The sequence below is a fragment of the Hyaena hyaena genome, unplaced genomic scaffold (assembly GCF_003009895.1).
Source record: "Hyaena hyaena isolate Hyena2069 unplaced genomic scaffold, ASM300989v1 scaffold_456, whole genome shotgun sequence".
In the NCBI taxonomy this organism is placed as follows: domain Eukaryota; kingdom Metazoa; phylum Chordata; class Mammalia; order Carnivora; family Hyaenidae; genus Hyaena; species Hyaena hyaena.
Window position 1 is genome coordinate 1,255,489 of NW_024081087.1, and position 22,454 is coordinate 1,277,942.

General features: G+C 63.2%; 1 protein-coding gene across 7 annotated transcripts in view; it reads left to right on the plus strand.

The window, feature by feature from the left end:
• MYRF (myelin regulatory factor) overlaps window positions 1-22,208 on the plus strand; it is a 33,021-nt gene extending 10,813 nt beyond the window's left edge. The window contains exons 2-27 of one of the 7 annotated variants that reach the window (XM_039253552.1): window positions 1,425-1,512; window positions 1,681-1,944; window positions 4,162-4,223; window positions 5,177-5,456; window positions 6,650-6,900; window positions 6,993-7,116; window positions 8,773-8,968; window positions 10,118-10,194; window positions 10,353-10,463; window positions 10,856-10,946; window positions 11,316-11,516; window positions 11,830-11,941; window positions 12,509-12,618; window positions 13,304-13,464; window positions 13,537-13,609; window positions 13,853-13,941; window positions 14,238-14,306; window positions 14,746-14,826; window positions 14,997-15,085; window positions 15,207-15,398; window positions 15,635-15,886; window positions 17,022-17,127; window positions 17,343-17,417; window positions 17,747-17,852; window positions 19,322-19,396; window positions 19,621-22,208. In XM_039253552.1, coding sequence (XP_039109483.1) covers window positions 1,425-1,512; window positions 1,681-1,944; window positions 4,162-4,223; window positions 5,177-5,456; window positions 6,650-6,900; window positions 6,993-7,116; window positions 8,773-8,968; window positions 10,118-10,194; window positions 10,353-10,463; window positions 10,856-10,946; window positions 11,316-11,516; window positions 11,830-11,941; window positions 12,509-12,618; window positions 13,304-13,464; window positions 13,537-13,609; window positions 13,853-13,941; window positions 14,238-14,306; window positions 14,746-14,826; window positions 14,997-15,085; window positions 15,207-15,398; window positions 15,635-15,886; window positions 17,022-17,127; window positions 17,343-17,417; window positions 17,747-17,852; window positions 19,322-19,396; window positions 19,621-19,701 — 3,416 coding nt within the window. In that variant the 3' untranslated portion in view covers window positions 19,702-22,208. Of the gene's footprint in view, window positions 1-1,424; window positions 1,513-1,680; window positions 1,945-4,161; window positions 4,224-4,447; window positions 4,488-5,176; window positions 5,457-6,649; window positions 6,901-6,992; window positions 7,117-8,772; window positions 8,969-10,117; window positions 10,195-10,352; window positions 10,464-10,855; window positions 10,947-11,315; window positions 11,517-11,829; window positions 11,942-12,508; window positions 12,619-13,303; window positions 13,465-13,536; window positions 13,610-13,852; window positions 13,942-14,237; window positions 14,307-14,745; window positions 14,827-14,996; window positions 15,086-15,206; window positions 15,399-15,634; window positions 15,887-17,021; window positions 17,128-17,342; window positions 17,418-17,746; window positions 17,853-19,321; window positions 19,397-19,620 lie in introns of those variants that run through there. The other 6 variants (XM_039253554.1, XM_039253553.1, XM_039253558.1 and 3 more) reach the window with 6 other exon arrangements.
• Window positions 22,209-22,454: the final 246 nt, after the last annotated feature.

The window sequence follows — 22,454 nt, forward strand, 5'->3', positions numbered from 1 at the left end:
CCTAGGAGGGCTTAGCCACTCATTAATCACCTAAGCGGGGCTCAGCATTCTTGAAATACCGGCTGGGGCCAGGGAGGGGCCTGGGCCAGGGGCTCCTGGGGACCCCAGGGCTCCGGGAACTGGGAAGAGGACAGCCGCTCGGTTTGCTGAGCACCCATTATATGCCAGGCACCTTACGTACCTTGACTTGTTTCATGCTTTACCCTGTAAAATGTTAGCTCTTCATGACCCCATTTTACTAGTGAGGAGACTGAGGCTCAAGAGGGTATGTGACCTGCTCAAGGTCACGCAGCGGGAAGTAGGAAAGCCCAGAATTGTTCCTGGGTCTTCCTGACCTGTTCCCAGGGCTCTCTCACCCGGGAGAAGGCCTGAGATGCAGACCCCAGGCTCGTGGCTCCAGGGGCCTGTGGGAGGGGCAGCTCCTGCCTCAGTGGGGCTGGCCAGCCCAGGTCAGCAGTGTGGGTGGGGCCGTCTTCCATTATCAGGGTTGACGCATCTCCTACGTCAGCCCCCTTATCACCCCGCCCTCCTGCTCCCCCCAGCAAGGTGACCCTGGGAGGGGGAAAGGCCAGCGCCTCCCTCTCGCCTCCCCTGCTTACGCTCAAGAGCGCTGGGTGCCTTTTCTGTGCGTCCCTCCCCTCTGCGGGGCTGGGGCCAGCAGGGAGGGCCCAGGAGGGAGGCTGGTGAAGGAGCAGAGCTCTGGGCACCATCATTCTGTGCTGTGAGTCCAGGCAAGCCCTCCGTCTCTGGGCCCATTTTCTCCTCTGAGGTAGCAGGGCAGAGGCTAGGCACCCCAGCCCCTGCAACGGGGGTGACGAGCTCTATAGGAGGCTGGGCTGGGCGCTTCTGATTCCTGTCCCCACTCCCTCTCCATCTGCAGCGGGGGCCTGGGATGCAGGAGGCTCCCTTGGCCCCGTGGACCCCCTCCCCCAGGATGTGTGGTCCAGCCCAGCCGTGCCACTAGCCAGGCCATCGGGAGGGAGGCAGAACAGGACAGAATCATCGAGCCTGGGTCCAGTCATCAAGCGTGGTGGGCATCCGCTGGGCACTCAGTTCAGCAAAAGTACTTGGCTCATTCCTCAAAGCACCCCCTGAGACCTTAGGACCATTATGCCATTTTACAGATGAGAGGAGGGACTTGCTCGTGTCACAGGAAGTGGCTTGTCTGTCCCAGATCTGCACTCTGGGCCCCTCCCCTCCTCGGACACACCAGGCAGCCTGGTGGGTGAGGGGAGGCATCACCAATGCCACACCTCCTGGAGGGGCGTCAGGCGATGGGCACTGAAGGACTCCCCCCCCAACTCAGACACACAGATGGGGAGGAGCCTGGGGGCATATGTTTTGGAGGGCACAGCCTGCGGAGAGCTGCGGGGCAGACCCCAGCTGCACCTCTCCCTTGGCTCACATCTGCCTCTCCCCTGCAGGCCATGACATCAACGGTGCCCTGGAACCGTCCAACATCGACACCAGCATCCTAGAGGAGTACATCAGCAAGGAGGATGCCTCTGACCTGTGAGTGGCCCTGAGACGGCCTTGGCCCCACCCCACCCCCTCTGGCCTCTGCCTCTCACCTGGAAGGGGTCTGAAGCCTCAAGTCTCCATGCTGCCCTCCAGGAGGTGGGGGCCCTGGGGAGGGACTGGGGGGCCTGGCTGGTGCTGAGCGGTTTCCCTTCTCCACAGCTGTTTCCCTGACATCTCTGCTCCAGCCGGTGCGGCCTCCTACCCCCACGGGCAGCCGGCGATCCCGGGCGCCAGTGGGGGCCACCACCTGAGCCCCTCTGGGGGCGGACCCTCCCCGGGGCGCCACGGCCCCCTCCCCGCCCCGAGCTACAGTGCCCCGCTCAACTGCAACAACAACAATGCCATGGGCACCGTTCCCAAGCCCTTTCTGGGGGGCTCTGGGCCCCCCATCAAGGCAGAACCCAAGGCTCCGTATGCTCCAGGGTGAGTGAGGGGACAGGTGCGCGTGCGCGTGGGGTGGGGGACAGTGGCCACGCGCCTGGGAGGTTCTGGCCCAGATCTGCCCCTGGCTACAGGGCTGCCCTGTGGGTGAGTAGGTGAGGTGGCTGAGGGGGGAACTCACGGCTTTGTTCTGAGGCAGTGGGCAGCCACGGAGGACCCTGAGCAGGGGAGTGAGGAGGGCTGGAAAATTCTCTGACAGCTGCCTCAAGAGGGGAGCCTGGAGGCACTGATACACGCAAGCACACACGTGTACACTCACAGGGCACACAAGGTCCCCTCACTGCGCCAGGCCCATCCACTCATGCACTTAGCTGCTGCGGCCACAGGGAGTCGGCTGACGCCACAGACACGGTACCTGCAGTCCCCCCGGCCCGAGCCAGTGGCCCGGGTCCTTTCTCTCCTCCCTCCTAGGAGTCCACACCAGCCGCCTGACCCAAGGGCTTAGCCTGGGCCTGGCTGTGACCTGGCTGTGTGCACGCGGCTGCCAGCCCTCAGATACACACTCGCGAGGATAGGCAGGAACATAGGTCTCCTGGGTTCTGCAGAGGGGCTCAAAGAAAGTTCTGGGTTCCCTAGCCTGGGGCAGGACCAGGGGACCCTGTCTTTGGGTAGAAGTGCTGGGGGCGAGTCGCCATTCACACAGCCTGGCTCTTCCCCCAGCTCCACCGTTTGGAGCCTCTGGCTGTCCCCCTCCAGGACTGCGGAGGTCCGGGGAGGAAGCACAGAGGACGTGCAGGGGGACCAGGGCTGAGGGAGGGCAGCGGAGGTGGGCTGGGTGTCAGGGGTAAGCTTTTGCCACAGCAGGGCAGACATCTGCCGCGAGGGTGTCCCGGCGCCCGGACCCTGAAGGGCAAAGACTAGGAAAGGACGCTAATGCGTAGTGAGCACCTGCTGGGTGCCCGCCGCGGTGCCCCGCGGCTCTGTTTGTGGGAGCTCATCAACCGTCTCCAGGAACCAGCTCCTGGGGGACCCCAGAACCCGCTGGCCTGCTGTGCCTGCTCCCTCAGTGGGATGCGAGTGGCACTCAGGGCCACTTCCGGGAGAGCACGGGCTCGCCCAGAGCCGCACAGAGACCTTGTGGCCCGGACTGCTCCCAGGGAGGGACCCAGGGCCTTTCCCTGCCCCTGCCCCTGCTGGGCCCTGTTCTAGGTGCCACACAAGACAAAACACATCCTTCCTGCTGTGGGTCCCATGGCCTGGCTGGAGAAAGAGTTGTTAATCAATGAGTCACCAAATCGAGGACTCGTGAGCACCACGAGGAGCTCTGAGGAAAGAATCCGAGGTCCCATGGACTTGGGGTGTTTCGCTACAGGGACCAGAGGGTGTGAGAGATCTTTACACACTAGAGAGACCGGGGGCCACGGTCAGGGGAGTACAGGGAGCAGGCAGGAGATGGGGGGCGCAGAGACCCCAGTCAGCCCTAGGGGCCTTGAGGGCTCCCGAGAATTCAGTCCCTACTTCCTTTTCTGTTGCCCTCGCCTAGCCTGAGGGGTTGGGCGAGTGGCTCACCCAGGGAAGCCTGCCGACTCTGGAATCCGCCCAGGGCCGTGGCCGTGTGGGCTGGCCACCCCAAGGCAGCGCCTCAAGACAAGTGGTGGGCCGTCTTTCCAGACGTAGGGACAGGGACGGGGACAGCCAAAGAGCCAGATCCTGCGGCGGGCGACGCAGAGGGTTCACGCAGGACGTGTTGATCTCTCGGGCCTGAGTGTGTTCCTTTCGCCTGAGCCACTGATAAAACAGAACCTGCCAGAGAAAAATAAACCCCGGGCCTGGCGGAGCTGGCTCCCTGCCCGGCCTACACCTGCCCATGGTGACCCCCCCTGAATCTCTCCTGGCCTAGCCCCCCCGCCCCGTAGAGCCCCTCAGAGTTTCTGGAAAGTGGGGCTCCAGCGGGTGTGGGAAGGGAGGAGCAGCCCCGGCCTCTGGATCTGGGAGGAGGCCTTGAATCCCTGGGACACCTTCAGGGACATTTGGTTCCTGGCCCCCAAGCGCCAAGTAGGTCTGTTGGGGACGCTGGGGAGGAGGAGCCTGAGGCCCCTCACCTAGAGTTCAGCCCCAGGCCCTTCCTGGCTGGTCCGGAGAAACTCCCCTGAGGCCGGGAGCCGGAGCTGGGGGACCTCAGCGCCCCCAGCCTCTAGGGTGTCTGGGACCCCGCCCCACAGAAGCCTGTCCGCCCAGCAGCCCCTTCTGCTCCTGCAGCACCCTGCCGGACTCTCCCCCAGACTCGGGCTCCGAGGCCTACTCCCCCCAGCAGGTGAATGGTGAGTCCAGCGGGCACCGCCCTCCCCCTCTGGGGTTTGGGCAAGTGGTTGGGGCGGCCTTATCGGGGAGGGAGGGAGCGAGGGAGGGAGGGGGCCAGCGGCCGCCCAGCAAGGCCCAGATTATCGCTGGTCAAATACTCCCCGGCGCTGGCTATTGTTTCCCCACGGGCGGGTGGGGAGCCTGGCCCTGCCTCTGAGCAAGTGTCCCTGCCGGTGATGCCACCCGCCTGCCCGCCCGCGCCATCATGGACGCGCCCTTCGGCGGTAAGTGGACGGCCGGGGAAGGCTGTGGGTGCAGCCTGAGTACAGGCCTCGCCGGCCTGCAGGGCCCAGCTCCCCATGGTGGTGGGGGGGGGTGCCAGGGTGCAGTGGCCCCCAGGTGGCCAGGAACAAGAGGAGCGCGGGCAGCCTTCTCCCCACGGCCCAGAGAGGGGTCAAGAGTTCTGTTTATCTTACCAGAAACATTTCTGGAATGCCTCCTGGGGAACAAAGGGAGCTGGGGGGCTGGCCCCTGGGAGCCAGCTGGAGGGGCTTCCCGATGGAGGAGGGCTGCCGCGGGGCTGTGCTGGGGGTCCCGAGAGACTTCTCCCGGAGGCCCCCGGAGGAGGATCTGGCCTGAGAGGGGCTGGGGGAGGACCTAAGGAGGCGGGCCCTCCCCCGGGGGGCTGGGCAGCTTGGCCCGGGGGGGCAGGACCCCATTAGGACAGCGGTGGGGAGGGGGAAGCCGCCCGCCCCCTGGACAGGGCCTTGTCTCTCTGCCCAGGCCTCTAGTGGCCAGCCTCTGGGCTGCCCAGCACTCCTCCCACGTGGGGCTGGCGGGAGAGCGGCCCCGGGGCTTGGCCCAGGAGAAGGTGGGAATCAGGAGACCCTGTCCCGGGGGAGAGCTGGTGCCCGGGAACCTGAGTGAGGTAGGTAGGTCTCTGATGCCCACCCCCCCACCATCTCTCCTGCAGACCCCCATCTGCTGCGCACAATTACCCCCGAGACCCTGTGCCACGTGGGAGTGCCCTCCCGCCTGGAGCACCCACCACCACCTCCAGCCCACCTGCCAGGCCCTCCGCCGCCCCCGCCCCCCCCGCCCCACTACCCCGTCCTGCAGCGGGACCTGTACATGAAAGCTGAGCCCCCCATGCCCCCCTACGCTGCCATGGGGCAGGGGCTGGTGCCCGCCGATCTCCACCACACGCAGCAGTCCCAGATGCTGCACCAGCTGCTGCAGCAGCACGGAGCTGAGTAAGACTCGGGCAGGTGGGCTCGGGGCGTGGGGTTCAGGGCAGCAGAAGACAGGACAGAGATGGAGGTGGGGACGGGGATGAACCAGGAGGGCAGAAGGCTCTGACCCTAGGAGGTGAAGGTCAGCACCTGTTTGTGCCCAGAAACTAGCTGGAGATTTATAGCCGCGGCCAAGTGCTTATGACTACCTTATTTGGTGAGCGTGGCCACCACTCCCATTGCCCAGACAGGTAAACTGGGGCTCCCAGGGGAGGAAATGCGTGGCCAGGTGATGAACCTAGGAAAGGGCAGAGCTGGGACTTGAACCTGAGGCTGTATCTTTACCCAGACACCAGGGACTTTCCAGCTTGATCATGGAGTCCTTGGGGCTCCTGAGGGAGTGTGATCATCGACCCCAGCACTCCGTTCTGACTCCAACCAGAATTGTCTTTTTATCTATTTGTTTGACACCTCGAGATGTCATGAAGGGTTTTGTTCAGGTCACGATTCAACAGCCTCCTCCCCAAGAAACTCTCCTTCCCAGCCTTCAGGGTCCAGGCCCTCTGTGGCTTTGTTTCTTCTTTTTTTTTCTACTAAAATTTTTTTACATTTATTAATTTTTGAGAGACAGAGACAGAGCACAAGTGGGGGAGGGACAAAGAGAGAGGGAGACACAGAATCCAAAAGAGGCTCCAGGCTCCGAGCTGTCAGCAAAGAGCCCGACGTGGGGCTCGAACCCACAAACCATATCATGACGTGAGCCAAAGTCGGACGCTTAACCAACTGAACCACCAAAGGGCCCCTCTGTGGCTTGTTTTTAACCGTGGAGGCTGCTCTCCGTGGAGCCTCCATGATAAAGAGTGGCACTAAAATGACGCCACAGGGAAGGGACCGAGTTGTTCATTCCACAAACGATTCTGAGCACGCTGTGTGCCAGGTGTATTGCCGGGCATAATGGGGACACTCAGACAAGTCAGATGTGGCCTCTGCCCTCCTGAATTCCGTAATCTCCGGAGAAGGGAGAAGTGACAGAAACAGAGAATGACAACACAGAATGATGGGGGGGGCATTGAGGAGGGGACTTTCTGGAGGAGGTGTCCTCTGGATTGGGCAAATCCTGCGAAACAGGTTGGAGAGGGGAAGAGGGCTTCTGCCCGGTGGGAGGGGCTCCAGAAGAGCCAGCCCCCCATGGCCTGCACCCGTGTCGCCCCCAGGCTCCCCACACACCCTTCCAAGAAGAGGAAGCACTCGGAATCACCCCCCAACACCCTCAATGCCCAGATGCTGAATGGGATGATCAAACAGGAGCCTGGGACCACAACGACCCTGCCCCCACACCCGGCTCGAGCCCCATCCCCACCCTGGCCTCCCCAGGGCCCACTGTCACCTGGCCCTGGCTCCTTGCCCCTCAGCATCGCCCGGGTCCAGACACCACCTTGGCACCCACCAGGTGCCCCCTCACCAGGTACATGCCTGGCCCACTGGACCTTGCGGGGAGCCCACCCTTGACATCGGCGAGTGGGTCACAGGGCCCACATGGGCGCTCCCTCCCTCCAGGTCTCCTGCAGGACAATGACAGCCTTAGTGGCTCCTATCTGGATCCCAACTACCAGTCCATCAAGTGGCAGCCACACCAGCAGAACAAGTGGGCAACACTGTACGATGCCAACTACAAGGAGCTGTGAGTGACCTGAGCCGCTCCCCACCCCTCCTGGTCACCGCGTCCAGGACCCCCCCCCCCCCCCCCCCCCTCACGGTCCTAGAGCAGGGCCTGGGAGCACACTGAGTACAGGATGGTCCTGGTTTACAGAAGAGCCATGGCCTTGGCCATAGCCAGGACTTGAACTTGGGGTGTCTACCAGGGAGGGGCCGCCGGTGGGAGCCAAGTCAGGGAGAAGGGGGTGGACAGGTGTTTTCTGGCTCCTCCTCTCCTCCACCTCCTCCACTCCTCCTGCATTCCAGGAAGGTAGCAGGAAGCTGTGCTGGCCCCGCAGCCCCCTCCATGGAAGGGGGGGGTGCCTCGGGGGTGGGGGAGGACTGGCTGGCCGGGCATTCCTAGCTCTCCCTCAGTACCCACCCATATGGATTCAGCTTCCTGGGACCAGGCCAGGAGCATTCTGGCTCCCCCTTCCCCCCACTGCCTCACTCTTGTCCAAATCCCGTGGGGGTGAGAGCGTCACTCGCCAGCTCCCTGCAGACACTGCCAGGCCTGGGCAGGGTGGCTGAGACCAGTCTCGAGGAGTGGGTACCCCAGGCCATGTGGGATTTGTAGCCGGAAGCCCTCAGGGCTGGGGGTGGGGGTCCAGCTGCTGTAGCGGCCGAAGTATCCCTTGAGGCCCCGCCAAGGTTGGGGGGAGGGTTCTTTAGGGGTCCCACCCTTATGACCTGGTGAGGGCCCCTCACTCTTACCACCATGCTTTCTGGGCCAGCCCTGCCACTCCAGACCTTACGGCCAGGAAGCTGGCAGCTGAGGGCCCCAGAGTAGCCTGGGTACTTCTTGGGTATTCCCCTGGGGCAGGCAGGTGGGCGGAGCCCCAGGCCTTCCGGTAGGTTAGCCAGACTCTTCCCCCAAGTTTGGAAGCATTCTCTTCTCCCATCCTCCTCCAGGCAGACCCTGGGCACCGAGGAGAGGGCACTGCTTGTGCCTGGGGACCTGGGTAAGGACGGGCCAACAATTGCCCCCTTTCCTGCCACCTAGAGGTCCCCCACAGGATCCTTGCTTGGAATACTTTTCCCAGCAATGGATGGGTAAACTGAGGCCGAGTCCAGGCCACCCAGAGTGCCCCTCACCCCACCTGGGCAGATGGAGGAGTCAGAATGAGGACTTTGGGGGCTTGAGTAAGCCAGTGGGCAGGGGCCGGGCCAATGCCGAGCCGGCGCCTGGTTCCACCGTTTCCATGGCAACCAGCTGTCAGGCCAGTGAGGCTCTGCAGACGCATGCCCTCTCACCCCACCTCCCATGAGGGAGGGGGCTTCAGGCAGCATTCTGGGAAGGAGCCCAGGGCGATGAGGGCCGTGAAGCCCCCTCCTCAGGATTTCACGCCTGTCTGGTGGGCCTCAGGGGTCTCCCCCTGTCTCGCCTCATCACCAGGGCTGGCTGGCCCCAGCCATGTGAAGAGTATTGACTGAGGCAGACCTGAGCTCACATCCTTCTGGGGACTCAGTCTCCATTTCTGAGAAGTGGGGGCAGCCGCCTGAGTGGTTTGGGGATAGGAGCGGGGGTGGGGGGGATGGGGGGTTACCAGTTGGGAAGTCGCTTTGGAATGCAGGAGAGTAGGAGGGACATTCCGGGCCCAGCTCTGGGGGGCCTCCGGTGAGGACCCCCCTCCACCCCCAGGCCGATGCTCACCTACCGCGTGGACGCTGACAAAGGCTTCAACTTCTCGGTGGGCGACGACGCCTTCGTGTGTCAGAAGAAGAATCACTTCCAGGTGACAGTGTACATCGGCGTCCTGGGGGAGCCCAAGTACGTCAAGACGCCCGAAGGCCTCAAGCCCCTCGACTGCTTCTACCTGAAACTGCACGGAGTGAAGGCAGGTTTGGGGGCTCAGCCGGGGGCGGGCCAGGGGGAGGGACAGAGGCGAGCCAGGAATGCCTGGGGAGATTGAGAGACCCCCCGGCAAAGTGAGTGTACCTGAGGCCTGGTTCTTTCTCTATTCTGGGACCCCAAGTCCACACCCCCAGCAGAGCCCCTTCTCCTGAGTCCTCTGTCGGCTGCCTTAGCTCCCCAAACCCCCAATGAAGTCCCTGCGAACTTACCCCTCGCTCTAGGCTCATGCACCGGGCTTGGCTGTTTTCCAGGGCATCGCCCACCTTGGCCCCCCCTCTTTCTTCTCCCCACGCCTCTCCCTAGACCAGGCCATGTGCCCCCCCACCCTTCTCTGAATGTCCGCAGCACCTTCCACTCTGGCGCTCAGCTCATGCTCCCCCTGCGGCACGTGGTGCCCTCTCAGCAGAGAGCTGTGACTTCTAAGCTTAGTCCGCAAAGGCCTTTGCGATCCAGCCTTTCGTTCCTGCCCTGCCGTCTGCTGTGCCCCAGACCATCTGTGCCTGGTCGCAGCACCTGCTTTTTCCCGAAGCAGCTCCGTTTCTCTGGGACACCCTGAGAATGCCCAACCCATCCCTTCTCTCCTGGCAGACTGCTCCTTGATCTCCCCATTCACTCTTCTGTGGTCCTTGCTCCCTGGGGATACGCACCCCAAGGCCCCTCCCTTGGGACCCCTCCAGCGCCACCACAGGAGGGGTTGATTTGAAGCCCTTGCACATCATGGGGGGCAGCTGGGTGTGTTTCCCTCAGCACTGGGAGCTGGGCCGGCACCTTGGCCTGGCCCAGCAGGTGCTCACAGAGGGGTTGAAGGGACTGGATGTGGGTGTGGGAGAAGGTCTGGTGAGTGAATGGGCTGGGGTGTGTGTGTGGGTGTTGATGGAGGCTGGCTGGGGATATGTGCACGGAGGTGAGGGCAGGTGTGGACGTGGGGCTGTGAGTGGGGAATGCGTGTGTGGGTGAGTGTGTGCAGAGGTGGGATGGTGATGTGACTCCCGATGCCCTCACTGAGGGGAGGGCCGTGCCTCATCTTCCTGGGGAGCTCCAGCTGGGCCCGGCCTGGGCTGAGTGGGTAAAGGGAAGCAGGACCAGGGGGCCCCTCGCCCTGATGTGCCCGGGGCTCTGCCTTCTCCCCCAGCTGGAAGCCCTAAACCAGTCCATCAACATTGAGCAGTCACAGTCTGACCGAAGCAAGCGGCCCTTTAACCCTGTCACGTGAGTGCCTGGCCCTGTGGCGGGGGCACCTGGGAGGACTGGCTCTTGAGCTGACTTGGGAGCTGAGGGGGCCAGGCAGGCACCCACAGTATCTGCCTCCTCACATTCTGACCGGGTCCTCCTTGCTGCCCGCTGAGTACTCCGCCCCGCCTCTGCAGGGTCAATCTGCCCCCTGAGCAGGTCACGAAGGTGACTGTGGGGCGCCTGCACTTCAGCGAGACCACTGCCAACAACATGCGCAAGAAGGGCAAACCTAACCCTGACCAGAGGTGAGCGGGCTGGACTCAGCCTTGGCAGGCCCTCCATTTCCGAGGAGACACCACCCCGTGTATCAGTGTCCCACAGACTGACCCATTTCACAGATGAGAGACCTGAGACTCATACTTAAGGCTAACTGATGTAAGGATGAGACCAGAAGCCAGGCTTCTGGATAAAGAACAGCTCGCTGGTTTCCTAGCTGTGGGTCCTGGGGAATGTCTGCCCCCTAGTGGAGACTCAGGTGCCTCTTCTGTAGGATGAGCTGCTAATGCCCCCGCCCCTCCCGGGGTGCTAGGGGTGCTAGGGACCTCGGCAACTGAACATCAGACTTGGGAAGGGTGGCTGGGGGGCAGGGGCAGGTGGGGCAGGGCCCTGGGTGCCTCTAAACCCCTGTGCGCCCCAGGTACTTCATGCTGGTGGTGGCGCTCCAGGCCCACGCACAGAACCAGAACTACACGTTGGCTGCCCAGATCTCAGAGCGCATCATCGTAAGGGTGAGGGCCATCTCCAGCCAAGGGGTTGGGAGTCCTCCCCAGAGCTGGGAGAAACAGCACCCAGGAGGAATACTGGGGTCCTGGGGGATCTGGAGCTAGAGTGCTTATCCCACTGGGCATGAGCTGTGTGGCTTTGGGCAAGTTCTCACCCTCTGAGCCACCAACGTAGAAGTGAACAAGACCTGGGTAGCCTCCTGAGATCACACAAGCCACTGAAAAGTGCTGCAGCGGGAGGGACAACTTAAGTTGGGCCTGGTGGGGTGAGGATCCCTGCCTGGAGCTGGAGGGGTGGCTGCAGGGTTGCCCCTCTTCCCAGGGCACTGCAGGTGCCCCATCCCATAGGACTGATCCAACCCCAACTTGTGCTAGGCCTCCAACCCAGGCCAGTTTGAGAGTGACAGCGACGTGCTGTGGCAGCGGGCGCAGGTGCCCGACACTGTCTTCCACCATGGCCGTGTGGGCATCAACACGGACCGACCCGACGAGGCGTTGGTGGTGCACGGCAATGTCAAGGTCATGGGCTCGCTCATGCACCCCTCCGACCTGCGGGCCAAGGAGCACGTGCAGGAGGTGGGGGCGGGGCTGTGGGCGAGGGGCGGGGCTGTGGGGCGGGGAGAGCCGAGTTACCAGCGGGAGGGGCCAGTGGCAGGGCTGGGCCTCGAGGGGCCGATTGGTGTGTGGGCGGGGCTCGTGGAGGGGCGGGGCCAGGTGGAAGGGCGGGGCTGCGCGGGAAGAAGATGGGGCTGGCAGGCAGTCTCTAGATTTCTCGAGCTCGACCCTGGTGCAGGGTCTCCGCTCCACACTGCAGACCCTGGGCTCCCTCCGTCTTGAGCTCCGGGCCCAGGAAAGGAGGGGTTCAGTCTCGGCCCTGGTTCCGGAGCAGGTGGACACCACAGAGCAGCTGAAGAGGATCTCACGCATGCGGCTGGTGCACTACAGATACAAGCCTGAGTTTGCAGCCACCGCAGGCATTGAGGCCACGGCACCAGAGACGGGTAGGCACCTGTCTGCGCCGACTGGAGCTGGGGTCTCGGAACCTCGGCCTGCGCCGACTGGAGCTGGGGTCTCGGAACCTCGGCCCTCAGTAACCCCGCCCCCCATCCCTGTCCTCTGGCGACTCTGTCCCAGCCCGCTGGAAACCCCACTCCCAGGAACCCCTCTCCTGGATTCCTGGAACTTCTGCCCAGGGAATCCGGCCCTCCAGAGGCCCGCCCCTCGTCCCTGGGTGCCGGGTAGCTCACCCCTTGACACTGGACGTCCGGAAATCGTGGTCCCGGCATCCTCTGCCCTTTAGGTGAATCCTGCCTCTCTCCATGCCCACTTTCCCTGGGATCCTTAGGCCCAGGAATCCGCCCTCCCCCCCAGGCCAGAGAACCCCACAACCTGAGCCATGGGACTGCAACCTTTGGAACACTTGTCGGTGGGAGCGCCCTGCTCCAGCGCTCCCGGGATCCCAAATCCCTAGCCCTCAGAATTTCGCCCTCTTCACACGTGGGCCTCTCCTCACATTATAACTGGTGCTGTGGGCCTTCTCTACCCCACCCCCCTTCCGCCCTCCCCAGGTGTCATCGCCCAGGAGGTGAAGGAGATCCTGCCTGAGGCCGTGAAGGACACTGGAGACGTGGTCTTTGCCAATGGGAAAACGATAGAGAACTTCCTGGTGGTGAACAAGGTCTGCGGGGTGGGGGGATTGAGGGAGCCCAAGGGCAGTGGGTGGGCCAGCTGGAGGGTGTTCTCTCCCGCTTAGAGTCTGGGAGCACTGACGTGAGAGGGGAAAGGCGGCCCAGTCTTCTCTCCTGTTGCCTCCGGAGCCCCCTGTCCGCCCCCGGGGAAGGGGGGTCAGCCTTCAAGGGCCAACTGGGGGACTTGGCGACACTATGGTTGTGTGGTCCACTGCAAGAGGAACTCACTGGGGACCATTTTCCTCCCCTTTGAAAGGAGGCTAACGATAGTCCACTGCCAAGACCTTCCCAGGTGGTTATTGTGAGGCTTAAACACATGGCTGGATGTGAGGATGATGCTTGTAACCACCTGGCATGAGGCTGGGTGCCAAGGAGCATGTAGTACTATGTTCTGGCCTTGGCTCAGCAAGAAGCAGCTGAAGCCCGAGATACCACGTTCATCAGAGGGTGGGAGCCTCTGAGAGACAGGGTTCAGACAGGGGGTGGGTAGGGCTGGCCGGATGGCTACACAAAGGTGCAGAGGTGGGGGTGCTGTTTGCAGGTGGGCACAGAGAGTGGGGGGCTGCTGAGGCTGCCCAGGGTATGGGGGGCTTTGAGGGCTTCCAGGTGGCCATGGGTCCTGCTCCCTGTAGCCCAGGGCTCCCAGGGGCTGACCGTGCCCACCGCCCATGGCAGGAGCGCATCTTCATGGAGAACGTGGGCGCCGTGAAGGAGTTGTGCAAGCTCACGGACAACCTGGAGACGCGCATCGACGAGCTGGAGCGCTGGAGCCACAAGCTGGCCAAACTGCGGCGGCTGGACAGCCTCAAGTCCACTGGCAGCTCGGGGGCCTTCAGGTGGGGGCGGGGCCGGGTGGGGGCAGGACCCCTTTCCCAGACGCACCTCTGACCCTGGCCCTCTTGCTGCAGTCATGCCGGGAGCCAGTTCAGCCGGGCAGGCAGTGTCCCCCACAAGAAGAGGCCCCCCAAGGTGGCCAGCAAGGTGAGGACGGGCACGGGTGGGAGGCAGGGGGAGCCCTCCTCCTCCAAGCTCTCGGACTGTAAGCGCTCCGCTCGCTCCCCAGCTCTCTAGCCCTCTGGCCCCGTTTCTCCTCCTCTCCCTCTGCCCCCGCCCCCCGCCCCCGTAGGAACGAGCAGACCTTAGCACCCCCACCTCCAGCAGAGCCCACACTGAGTGAGACCATGGGCTCCCTCAGTCTGGGCCTTTTCTGTTTCTTCCCCTCAGTCGTCATCTGTGGTCCCAGACCAGGCCTGCATCAGCCAGCGCTTCCTGCAGGGGACCATCATTGCCCTGGTGGTGGTCATGGCCTTCAGGTGACTTGTCCCCCATGCTCCAGGGGTGGCTGGCTGGGGGGAGTTGGGCTGTCCATGGGCCTGGGCCTGCAGGAAGAGGAAGATGTGGCTGGGAGAGGAGACCTCACGGAGGGACAGAGGGACATCTCGGGGAAGGAAGCGGGCTGCGTCATTCTGTCTCGGGCCCCCGGGGCTGGGGAGACCCATTTGCAGGCAAGCCCAGCCCCCGGAGCCAAGGAGCACAGGCCCTGCCCTAGAGAGAAGGGCGGGGACAGTGGCTCCAGCTACTAACAGTGGCCCTTTTCTGTGGCTCCCAGCGTGGTGTCCATGTCCACACTGTATGTGTTGAGCCTGCGCACCGAGGAGGACCTCGTAGAAACCGATGGGTATGTCCCTGGAGGCCTGGCTGCCGGCCAAGCTGCCAGGACAGGTGGGGCTTTGGCGGACAGCCCAGGGTCCAAGGAGCCGTGGAGGCTGTCTCCTCGGAAGGGGATGGCACCTCAGGCTCTCACTGCCGGGGACTTGCAGGGGTGGCTGGGATGGTCTCCCTGGAGGAGGGGCAGACATCTCCCGGTCCCTGCTGAAGTCCGGGTTTCTCTCAGGCCTGTGCAGTGCTCCTTTAGGTAGCTGGGCCTCTGAGAGTCAGAGGGCCTCTAAGGCCCAGGTTGGAATGGGCGTGGGCAGGGGGAGGGGAAAGGGTCACCGTGAGATTTTGGGCTCAGTTTGCCCACTGTCACCTCAGCTCCTGGGCTCTCTCTGACTGTGTCTTTTCTCTCTTCTCCCCTCCACCTGTCCCGCCTCCTTTTCCTCTCTGCTGCCCCTTAGCTCTTTTGCCGTGTCCACTTCCTGTCTTCTGGCCCTGCTCCGGCCCCAGCACCCTGGGGGGAGTGAGGCCATGTGCCCATGGTACGTGTCTGGATCAAGCCCCTGCCCTCCTGCCTCTGGCTCCTGCCATCCTTCTCCCTGCCTCCTTTCCACCGTCCCTGTCCACCTCCTCCTGTCCCTCCTGCTCCTCTGGGACCCCCAGGCCTCCCTGTTCAGGCTTCCTCTGAGCTCAGCCCACCCTTCCCCCCCAGCAGGTCCAGCCAGAGCTTTGGGACCACTCAGCTCCGACAGTCCCCTGTGACCACGGGGCTGCCGGGCACACAGCCCTCTTTGCTGCTGGGTGCGTGCCTGCGGGGGGGTCTGGAGGGTTGGGAGGGGGGAGAGGTGCCCACGTGCTGGGGCGGCGGGGGAGCAGGGCCCGGCTGCCTGCTGCTCACTCAGCCAGCCTCTGGCTTCCTCAGTTACCACCGGCCTGAGCAGCTCAGCCCCAGGTCCAGTCATGCCCACCTTGGACCTGTGCTCCAGCCAACCTTGTCCAGTTGTCTGCTGCTCCTCCTCCACCCCCAGCCCTGCCGCTGCCTCTAGTCTTGGCTCCAGCTTTAACCCTGGCCATGGCCTCAGCCCCAGTCCCAGCCCCTCCACCAACCGCTCAGGTATGGCTGTCTTGGGCTCTGGCTGAGGGGGGGTTGCTGGGAGTCCAGAGAAAGAGTCCAAAGACTCATTGGAGGGAAGGTGTCCTGGAGCCCAGAGTGAGACTCTGGTAGGTCTCCCTGAGGGGACAAAGAGCCAGATGGGGGTCACCCACAGGCTGGTGAAGTCCTAGAGAAAGCTGGATGGGCAGCACCCAGCCAGCTCCTCGGTCTCAGCCTGTCCCCGGTTCTGTCCACAGGCCCCAGCCAGATGGCCCTGCTGCCGGTCACCAACATCAGAGCCAAGTCCTGGGGCCTGTCAGCCAACGGTATTGGCCACTCCAAGCATCCAAAGAGCTCAGAGCCTCTGGCCAGCCCCGAAGTCCCCTTCCCTGGAGGGCAGGGCAAAGCCAAGAATAGCCCCGGCCTTGGTCTCCACGGCCGGGCCCGCCGAGGGGTTCCCCAGCCCGGCCTGAGCCCTGCTCCGCCCACTGAGGCCCAGGGCCAGCCAGGTACTTGCCCTCCCCACCCCCATCTTCTCAGCTCAGCCAGCACGGCCCACTGGCCAGGGCCCATTTCAGCCCAGTCACCTGAACGCCTGGCGCAGGATTGCCAGCCCATAGGCACTTGCTGGGCGCTGTTAAGTGCCAGCCCAGGGGCTGCAGACGAGGCCAGGGGCCTTCCAGGCTTCAGCCAGGTGCCTCTGCCCCAGGTTTTGGGCCTCCACATCAGTTTTCACTTGATGGGTTTTGTGGCTTAGAGGGAAAAAAAAAAAAACCCGAAAGCTTAGAAACTGTGACTTGCTGAGATTGAAGTTCTAAGCGATAGGGAACACCCACGGGGTAGTGGCGCACCGGGCAGCCACTTCCTGGGCTGCTGCTCTGTACAGGGCACCGGGGGTGCTAAAGATGGGCATGCCCCGGCCCCAGATCCCTCAGAGACATGAAAACACAGTAGCTTAGGAGCGGGACGGGGCTCTGAGGGGACATGTGGGCAGCTTGGGGACTGCAGAGGGCACTTAATTCAGGCTGAGGTGATCCAGAAGGCCTCCCTGGAGGAGGCGACATTGGAGCAGAGTCTCTGAAGGACTGTAGGAGTTCGCCCAGAAAAGAAATGAGAGGGTACCTTCCGTCTTGTCTGTGTGTGGTGTCCGTGGGCCCAAAGCATGCTGGGGTCCCCGGGTCCCTGGCTGTGCCTCACAGAGCTGAAAGTGTACCAGGTGCAGCAAATGTTCAGTGGCCCCAGCCCTCCCCTTCCCGGGTGGGATGGTCAGGCAGGCAGCTGCCGGCCTGTAGGTGAGATGACCTCACCCACCCTCCAGGCCACACTTCCGTCCCAGCCGGCCTGTCCGCGGCACGCTTCCTCACAGAGGGCCACAGGCCCTCACCAGTGCGGTGCTGGTGGGTGTTTCACAGTTGGCTCTGGGGGGGGGGGAAGCCCTGACCTCAGGCTGCCCAGAAGTGGCTATTCATAGTGCTGCCAGGGAGGAGGGTGGTGTGACCCTGGCCATTGTGGGGGTCTGGAAAGAATGACCTGAAACTTATTTATACTAAGGTGTGTGTGGCTGAACGGCAAGTTTGGCAAGGAAAGGCTTGGCTGTTTTGGCTGTTTCTCTCACCCTGGGCACCCTCCTCCCTGCCCCAACAGCCTCTCTCCCCCTCGCAGACCCAGTGCCCTCCCTGACCGCCATCCAGGTGCTGGAGAATTCAATGCCCATCACTTCCCGGTACTGCGCTCCCGAGGACGCCTGCAGGTGCGCCTGGCTCCCTCCCTCCCCTCCCTTCCCCTCAAGGACAGACTCCCTCAGGTGAGGTGAGCCTAGGCAGCACAGGTGTCCAGCACAGGTGTCCCCCCCAAGGTGGCGCAGTCCCCTTCCGTGAGCTCCAGAACAGACGGGGTGGGGGCGGGGGCAGGCAGGGGGCTTCAGCAGGGTAGCCCTGGATTTAAGGAGTCACGTTGCCCTCTCAGGCCTGGAAACTTCACTTACCACATCCCCATCAGCAGCGGCACCCCACTGCACCTCAGCCTGACCCTGCAGATGAAGTGAGTGCTGGCACGGGGGACAGGAGGGACGCGGCCGTCCTCTGAGGAGGGAGGCTAACTCTATTGCTCACTCTGTGCTTGACTGGCCCTGTGACCCTGGCCGTCTCTGGGCTTCAGCTTCTCATGTGTAAATGGCACCGTAGTGCACAGGGGTGTGAGGACCGTGTGGGGCGGTTTGCGGCCGTCTAGGGCCTTGACTTGTGGGCATCGTTTTCGGGCTGTGTAAAGATTCGTGGCTCGTGTCAGCGGGGCAGGGGGTGGAGGGGAGGGCTGGCTGGGAGGGGACCCACCAGGAGCCCCACCTCCCTGCTAACTGGGCCTTCCCCCAGCTCTTCATCTCCAGTGTCTGTGGTGCTGTGCAGCCTGATGTCAAAGGAGGAGCCGTGTGAGGAGGGGGGCTTTCCACAGAGCCTGCACACCTATCAGGACACCCAGGTAGGGGTGGCTGGGCAGCCGTGGGCCGGCCGGGCCCCAGAGCTCCCTCTCCCCTGGCACCACTGCGCCCCCAAACAGGTGAAGAGGAGCCGGGGGTCAGAGTGAAGGCCTCTCCACAAAGGACACTTTAGGGCCTGGGGCTCCGGGCCCTGCGACGGGGCACGCATGCCCTCCCTGCTCACTGCTGGGCGCCTCGCGGCCATGTCCTTGCTCTGTCCCATCCCCGGCCCTGCTCTGCCAGAGCCCCTGGGGAGACAGCAAGTCCCACCAGGACTAATCTGGGATTGAACGCCACAGCGGGGGTGGGGAGGGTATTCTGGGAGTCCTTGGCAGGGAGAGCCAGCCTGGTCCGTGCTCAGGGTCGAACGGCCACCCGACAAGTCATGTTTGAGACGAGACCTGAAGGATGATCTGGGGGTCAGCTGGAGAAAGAAGAGAGGACGGTGTCCCCCAGGGGTAGGACAGCCCCCGCAGAGGTTTGGAGGCCAGGGAGTGCCTGGCCTTCTGGCAGTTCCGGCCATGTGGCAAGGGCCAGGAGTCGGGACGCGGGAAGGAGCCGGGTCCTCAAGCTCAGGCTGCGCAGCGGCAGGGTCCCGGGCGCCATTTTGGAAGCTCCCTCAGGCTACACCGTGGAGGCCTGCCTCCTGCTCGGGGAACCAAATAGTTGAGACACTTTCCCTGTTCGGCTCCTCCCTGGCCACATGGCCCCCGTGTGACCCCAAGCTGTGACTGTCAGCACAGGTCAAGGGGATTTCTTCTCACCAGTTTGCGTTTATTCAACAAGTATGTGTTGGGGGCCCCTCCATCCCAGGCCCTGTGCTGGGCTCAGCAGTGCCGAGGCAGGTGGGGTGGCCCCAGGCCCCAGCACCCTCTAGCTGGGGAGAAAAGAGGTGCAGAAAATAACTTGAGTGGAGGAGTGGGTGAGAGCCCCAAAAGAGGCGCAGGCAGAGGAGAGACGCCCGGAAGTAGAGGGGGAAAGCCTGCCAGCTTCTCTGGCTCAGGCCATGATCCAGGGACCTGGGGGCCAAGCCAAAGCCTCAGGACAGGCAAACGGTCTGAAGCCAGGCCTCCCGCTCCCCTGCAAGGGAGAGCAGGCCAGACCTGCGTGGCAGTCCCAGCTCTGCCACCCGCCACCCTGGATTTTAGGCCATACCTCAGCTGCTTCATCCATAAGCAGCATCACCTTACTGGGCTGTAGGGAGGACGGGGCTAATGACGTACTTTGTGCCTGGAGTGTAACGGGTGAGGGGAGGCAGGGACCCAGGGCCGGCGGCTGTGGGCTTCTGGGTACCTGGCACAGAGTCTGCGTAAAGGGCGGCTGCCATCGCTCCCCGAAGCGGAATATGCTCCCTCCCTTCTCTCTTCTCAGCTCTGATTTTACCCTTCACAAGACTTGCCCTGGAGCCCAGGGCTGCAGTGGGGACAGGGGCAGGGGGCTGTTTCTACCCTCCTCTCTTCCCTCTCTCCAGGGCACGTCTCACCAGTGGCCAGTAACCATCCTGTCTTTCCGAGAATTCACCTACCACTTCCGGGTGGCACTGCTGGTGAGCACAGGCACCCCACCTCCCCCCCACCCAGAGGTCCAGGCGCCTGTCGCTCAGCGTGGGGCTTGGGGAAGGGATGCGGGGGTCCACGGAGCGCATGGCAGGGCTTGGGGCGCAGGGTCAGGCGATGGCGCGGGGGAGAGCTTCCTACCCTGCACCCCCAGAGCCACTTGACCTGTCCCCCGCCCTCCCCCCGCCCCCACTCCGGTCCTCTCCTCCCGCAGGGTCAGGCCAACTGCAGCACAGAGGCCCCGGTCCGGCCGGCCACAGACTACTACTTCCACTTCTACCGCCTGTGTGACTGAGCTGCCCCCCCACAAGGCAGCACCTCACCAGGGCCCGGGTCCCCGGGCGCCCCTTCCACACTGGACGCGGTGGTGTTACACTGGAGCCTGCCGCCCGCCAGCTCTCTGCCGTTCACCGGCACCCCGTAGGAGAGACTGAACTGGGCTTGGCCCTCCCCACGACTGGTGAAACTGGAAGTCCTCACACTGGAGTTGCTGTTCCTGCTGGTTGCCCCTCACACGCTGCGTGGGGGGGAGCCAGAGAGACGTCCTGGGCCCAGGACAGGACCCATCCCTATCTGTGCAGTTATGGTGGCTGGAGGGCTGGCCTCAGGTGCCCTGGACGCACGGGTAAGCCTGTGACTGTCCAGCGCTTACCTCCCACCCTCCCCTTTTGAGACTGGGCGCATCCCCCCCTCCTTTTGGAGAGGGCCCCTGCTGCCTTTGGTATCAGCCGGGGACTTGGATGGAGCCCTAAAAGACTCGGCTGGATCCACGGGTCAGTGGAGGGGACACAGCCATCCCCCTCACAGCTGCTCCCTGCGGGGTGGCGAGGTGGTGGACTTCTTGGGGTTTGACTGTTACGCTGGACTTGGGACTTTTAAGCTTTAAGTGGCCCCGGAGGTCTCTTCTCCCTGGGGGCACTGGCTCCCGAGAGCTCCCAGGGCAGCTGAAGGCAGCCCTGGATGGGTTCGGGAGACTGACCATGTGCCTTATGTCCACTCCGTGCCTGGCTGAACCAGTAAGGGAGGGGGGTGGTGGGCTATGTAAGCCCTGGACCCTGGAGGATCCTAGAAGGGAAGGTCCCCCCAGACGGTGTTGGGGCTCCATGGCCTGGGTTCCTGGAAGCTTCTAGAGCTTCGCAGCCCTACCGGGGCCCCATCATTCTCTCCGGGCAGAGGGACAGGAGTCCCTGCAAGGCAGCAGGCTGGCCTTGGCCTTGGCTGGTGCGTGGGTGCAAAGAGGTTTTGCCGTTATTAATGAAATAATTGTTAAAATGCACTTAAGCCAGAGCAGGAGTGGAGGAGGGAGATGGAAAGCCTGGAGATGTGCAGAGCCCGGGCGGGGGGCGGGAGTGACACTTGCAGACAGGACCCTGGCTCTGGTCCATCCCAGGGAGGCGTGAGACACCCAGCCCACTCCCAACCACCAAGGCTCTGGCCTCTCCCTTCGCCCTTGTCTCCTGGTCACCTTGTCTTCCCAGATCAAGGGCTCCCATGGTGGGTTCGGACAGCTGAGCTGGAGGGACCCGGGCTGGGCAGCAGGCCCCGTCTCCACTCGCTTGCTCCTCCCAGAGGCGGAGCGGTGGGCTTGTGTTAGGAAGAAGTCTGGTCTCCAGTGTCAAGGCTAAGTTAACCTTTCTTAGGGTGCCTGGAGCATTGAGGCCACATCTGGGCTCATGGAAGGATGTGGAAATCACTGAGCCACGTCCACATGGGGTCGGGAAGGGCACCCGGCATTGGGGTCCCTGCCCTGTGGCATTCTGCCACCCCTTGGGGAACCAGGCCTTACCCCTCTCCGAACTCTCATTCTCGACTTTGAACGGGAGCCCTTCCTGTGGGGAGCTGGACCTTGGAGACTGGGAACTGCGGGCCCGGTTCTGGCATGGGTCTCAAGCACTTATCCTTAGGGGAACTGGGCGCTGGCAGGGCCACCCCGCCTCCCAGCTCCCTCCCCAGTGTGGCTCCACTCCTTCATTCTGACATAGGAGTTCCCCACACCATGCAGGGGCCCAGCCTTCCTTAGGACGACTCTGTTCTCCCTCCCCCAGACTGCGGGAGCCCCTCCTGAAATGCCTTACAACTGCTGAGCCCCACCCTTTGTAATAGAATCCTGGGGCTTCCTCAGCGAGGGTGCCTGGCCTTGGACTGTGGCCCCTCAGTCCTGAACTGGAACATGACCCTCCACTGCCCCCTGGAGCCCTTCTGGACACAGCATAGCCCCAATCTGGTTAGCAGCTGGCTGTTTCCATGCCTGAGGAGGGGTCCTCAGTGCAAGGATTGGGGCCGCGCTGGGGCTCCGAGCTGCTCGAGGGCGGGGGTCAACCTCGGACCAAAGTTGCCTTAAGCCCAATAAGGTAGATGGGCTTCGGGGAAGGGGAGTGGGGCACCTGCTGGAGGCTGACAGCTGCCTGGCTGGCACTGGTAAGTGGGTATCTCGGCTCCATTCCCCACGTGGGGTCCAGCAGGCATCTCCCCCCTTCCCCTCTTCCCTTCGGCATTTATTCCCCTAGCCCCTGGGCTAATCTCCCCTGAGCTTCAAGCTGTACATAGGGCCTCTCGATGCATGAGTCCCTCTGCCCACACTATACCCGCGCCCATAAAAGCCTGCATGTGCATAGAGCGCCCCTCCCTCCCAGTTAACTCCCGGTTCCTGTCCCTGAGTGCTGACTCCTATTTATCGTGTACCAGCTCTGACTCTGGAGTGGGTAGAGGGAAGCAGCCATGGGCCTGCTTGCTTCCTGTCCCCGTTCTTTTCTTCCAAGGTAAATATACGTATATAAATAAATGTATAAATATGGCTTTGTATCTGACCTTGCCTCCCCATCTCTTCTTGAGACTGTTCTGGTAAGAGATGGGAGTCGCCTGTGGGGGCGAAGACCAACTGGGATCTCCGGGGTTCCTGAGCCATGGGCACGCTTTGCACCCCATTATCTTCAGCCTCACGCCAGGCTTGGGAGCAGGCCTCTGGCAGCCCCCTTCCCCGGCCACACCCAACAGACCCACGGCTGCCCTTCCTGGGTAAAGTGGACCCCCTAGGGAAAGCCCCCCTAT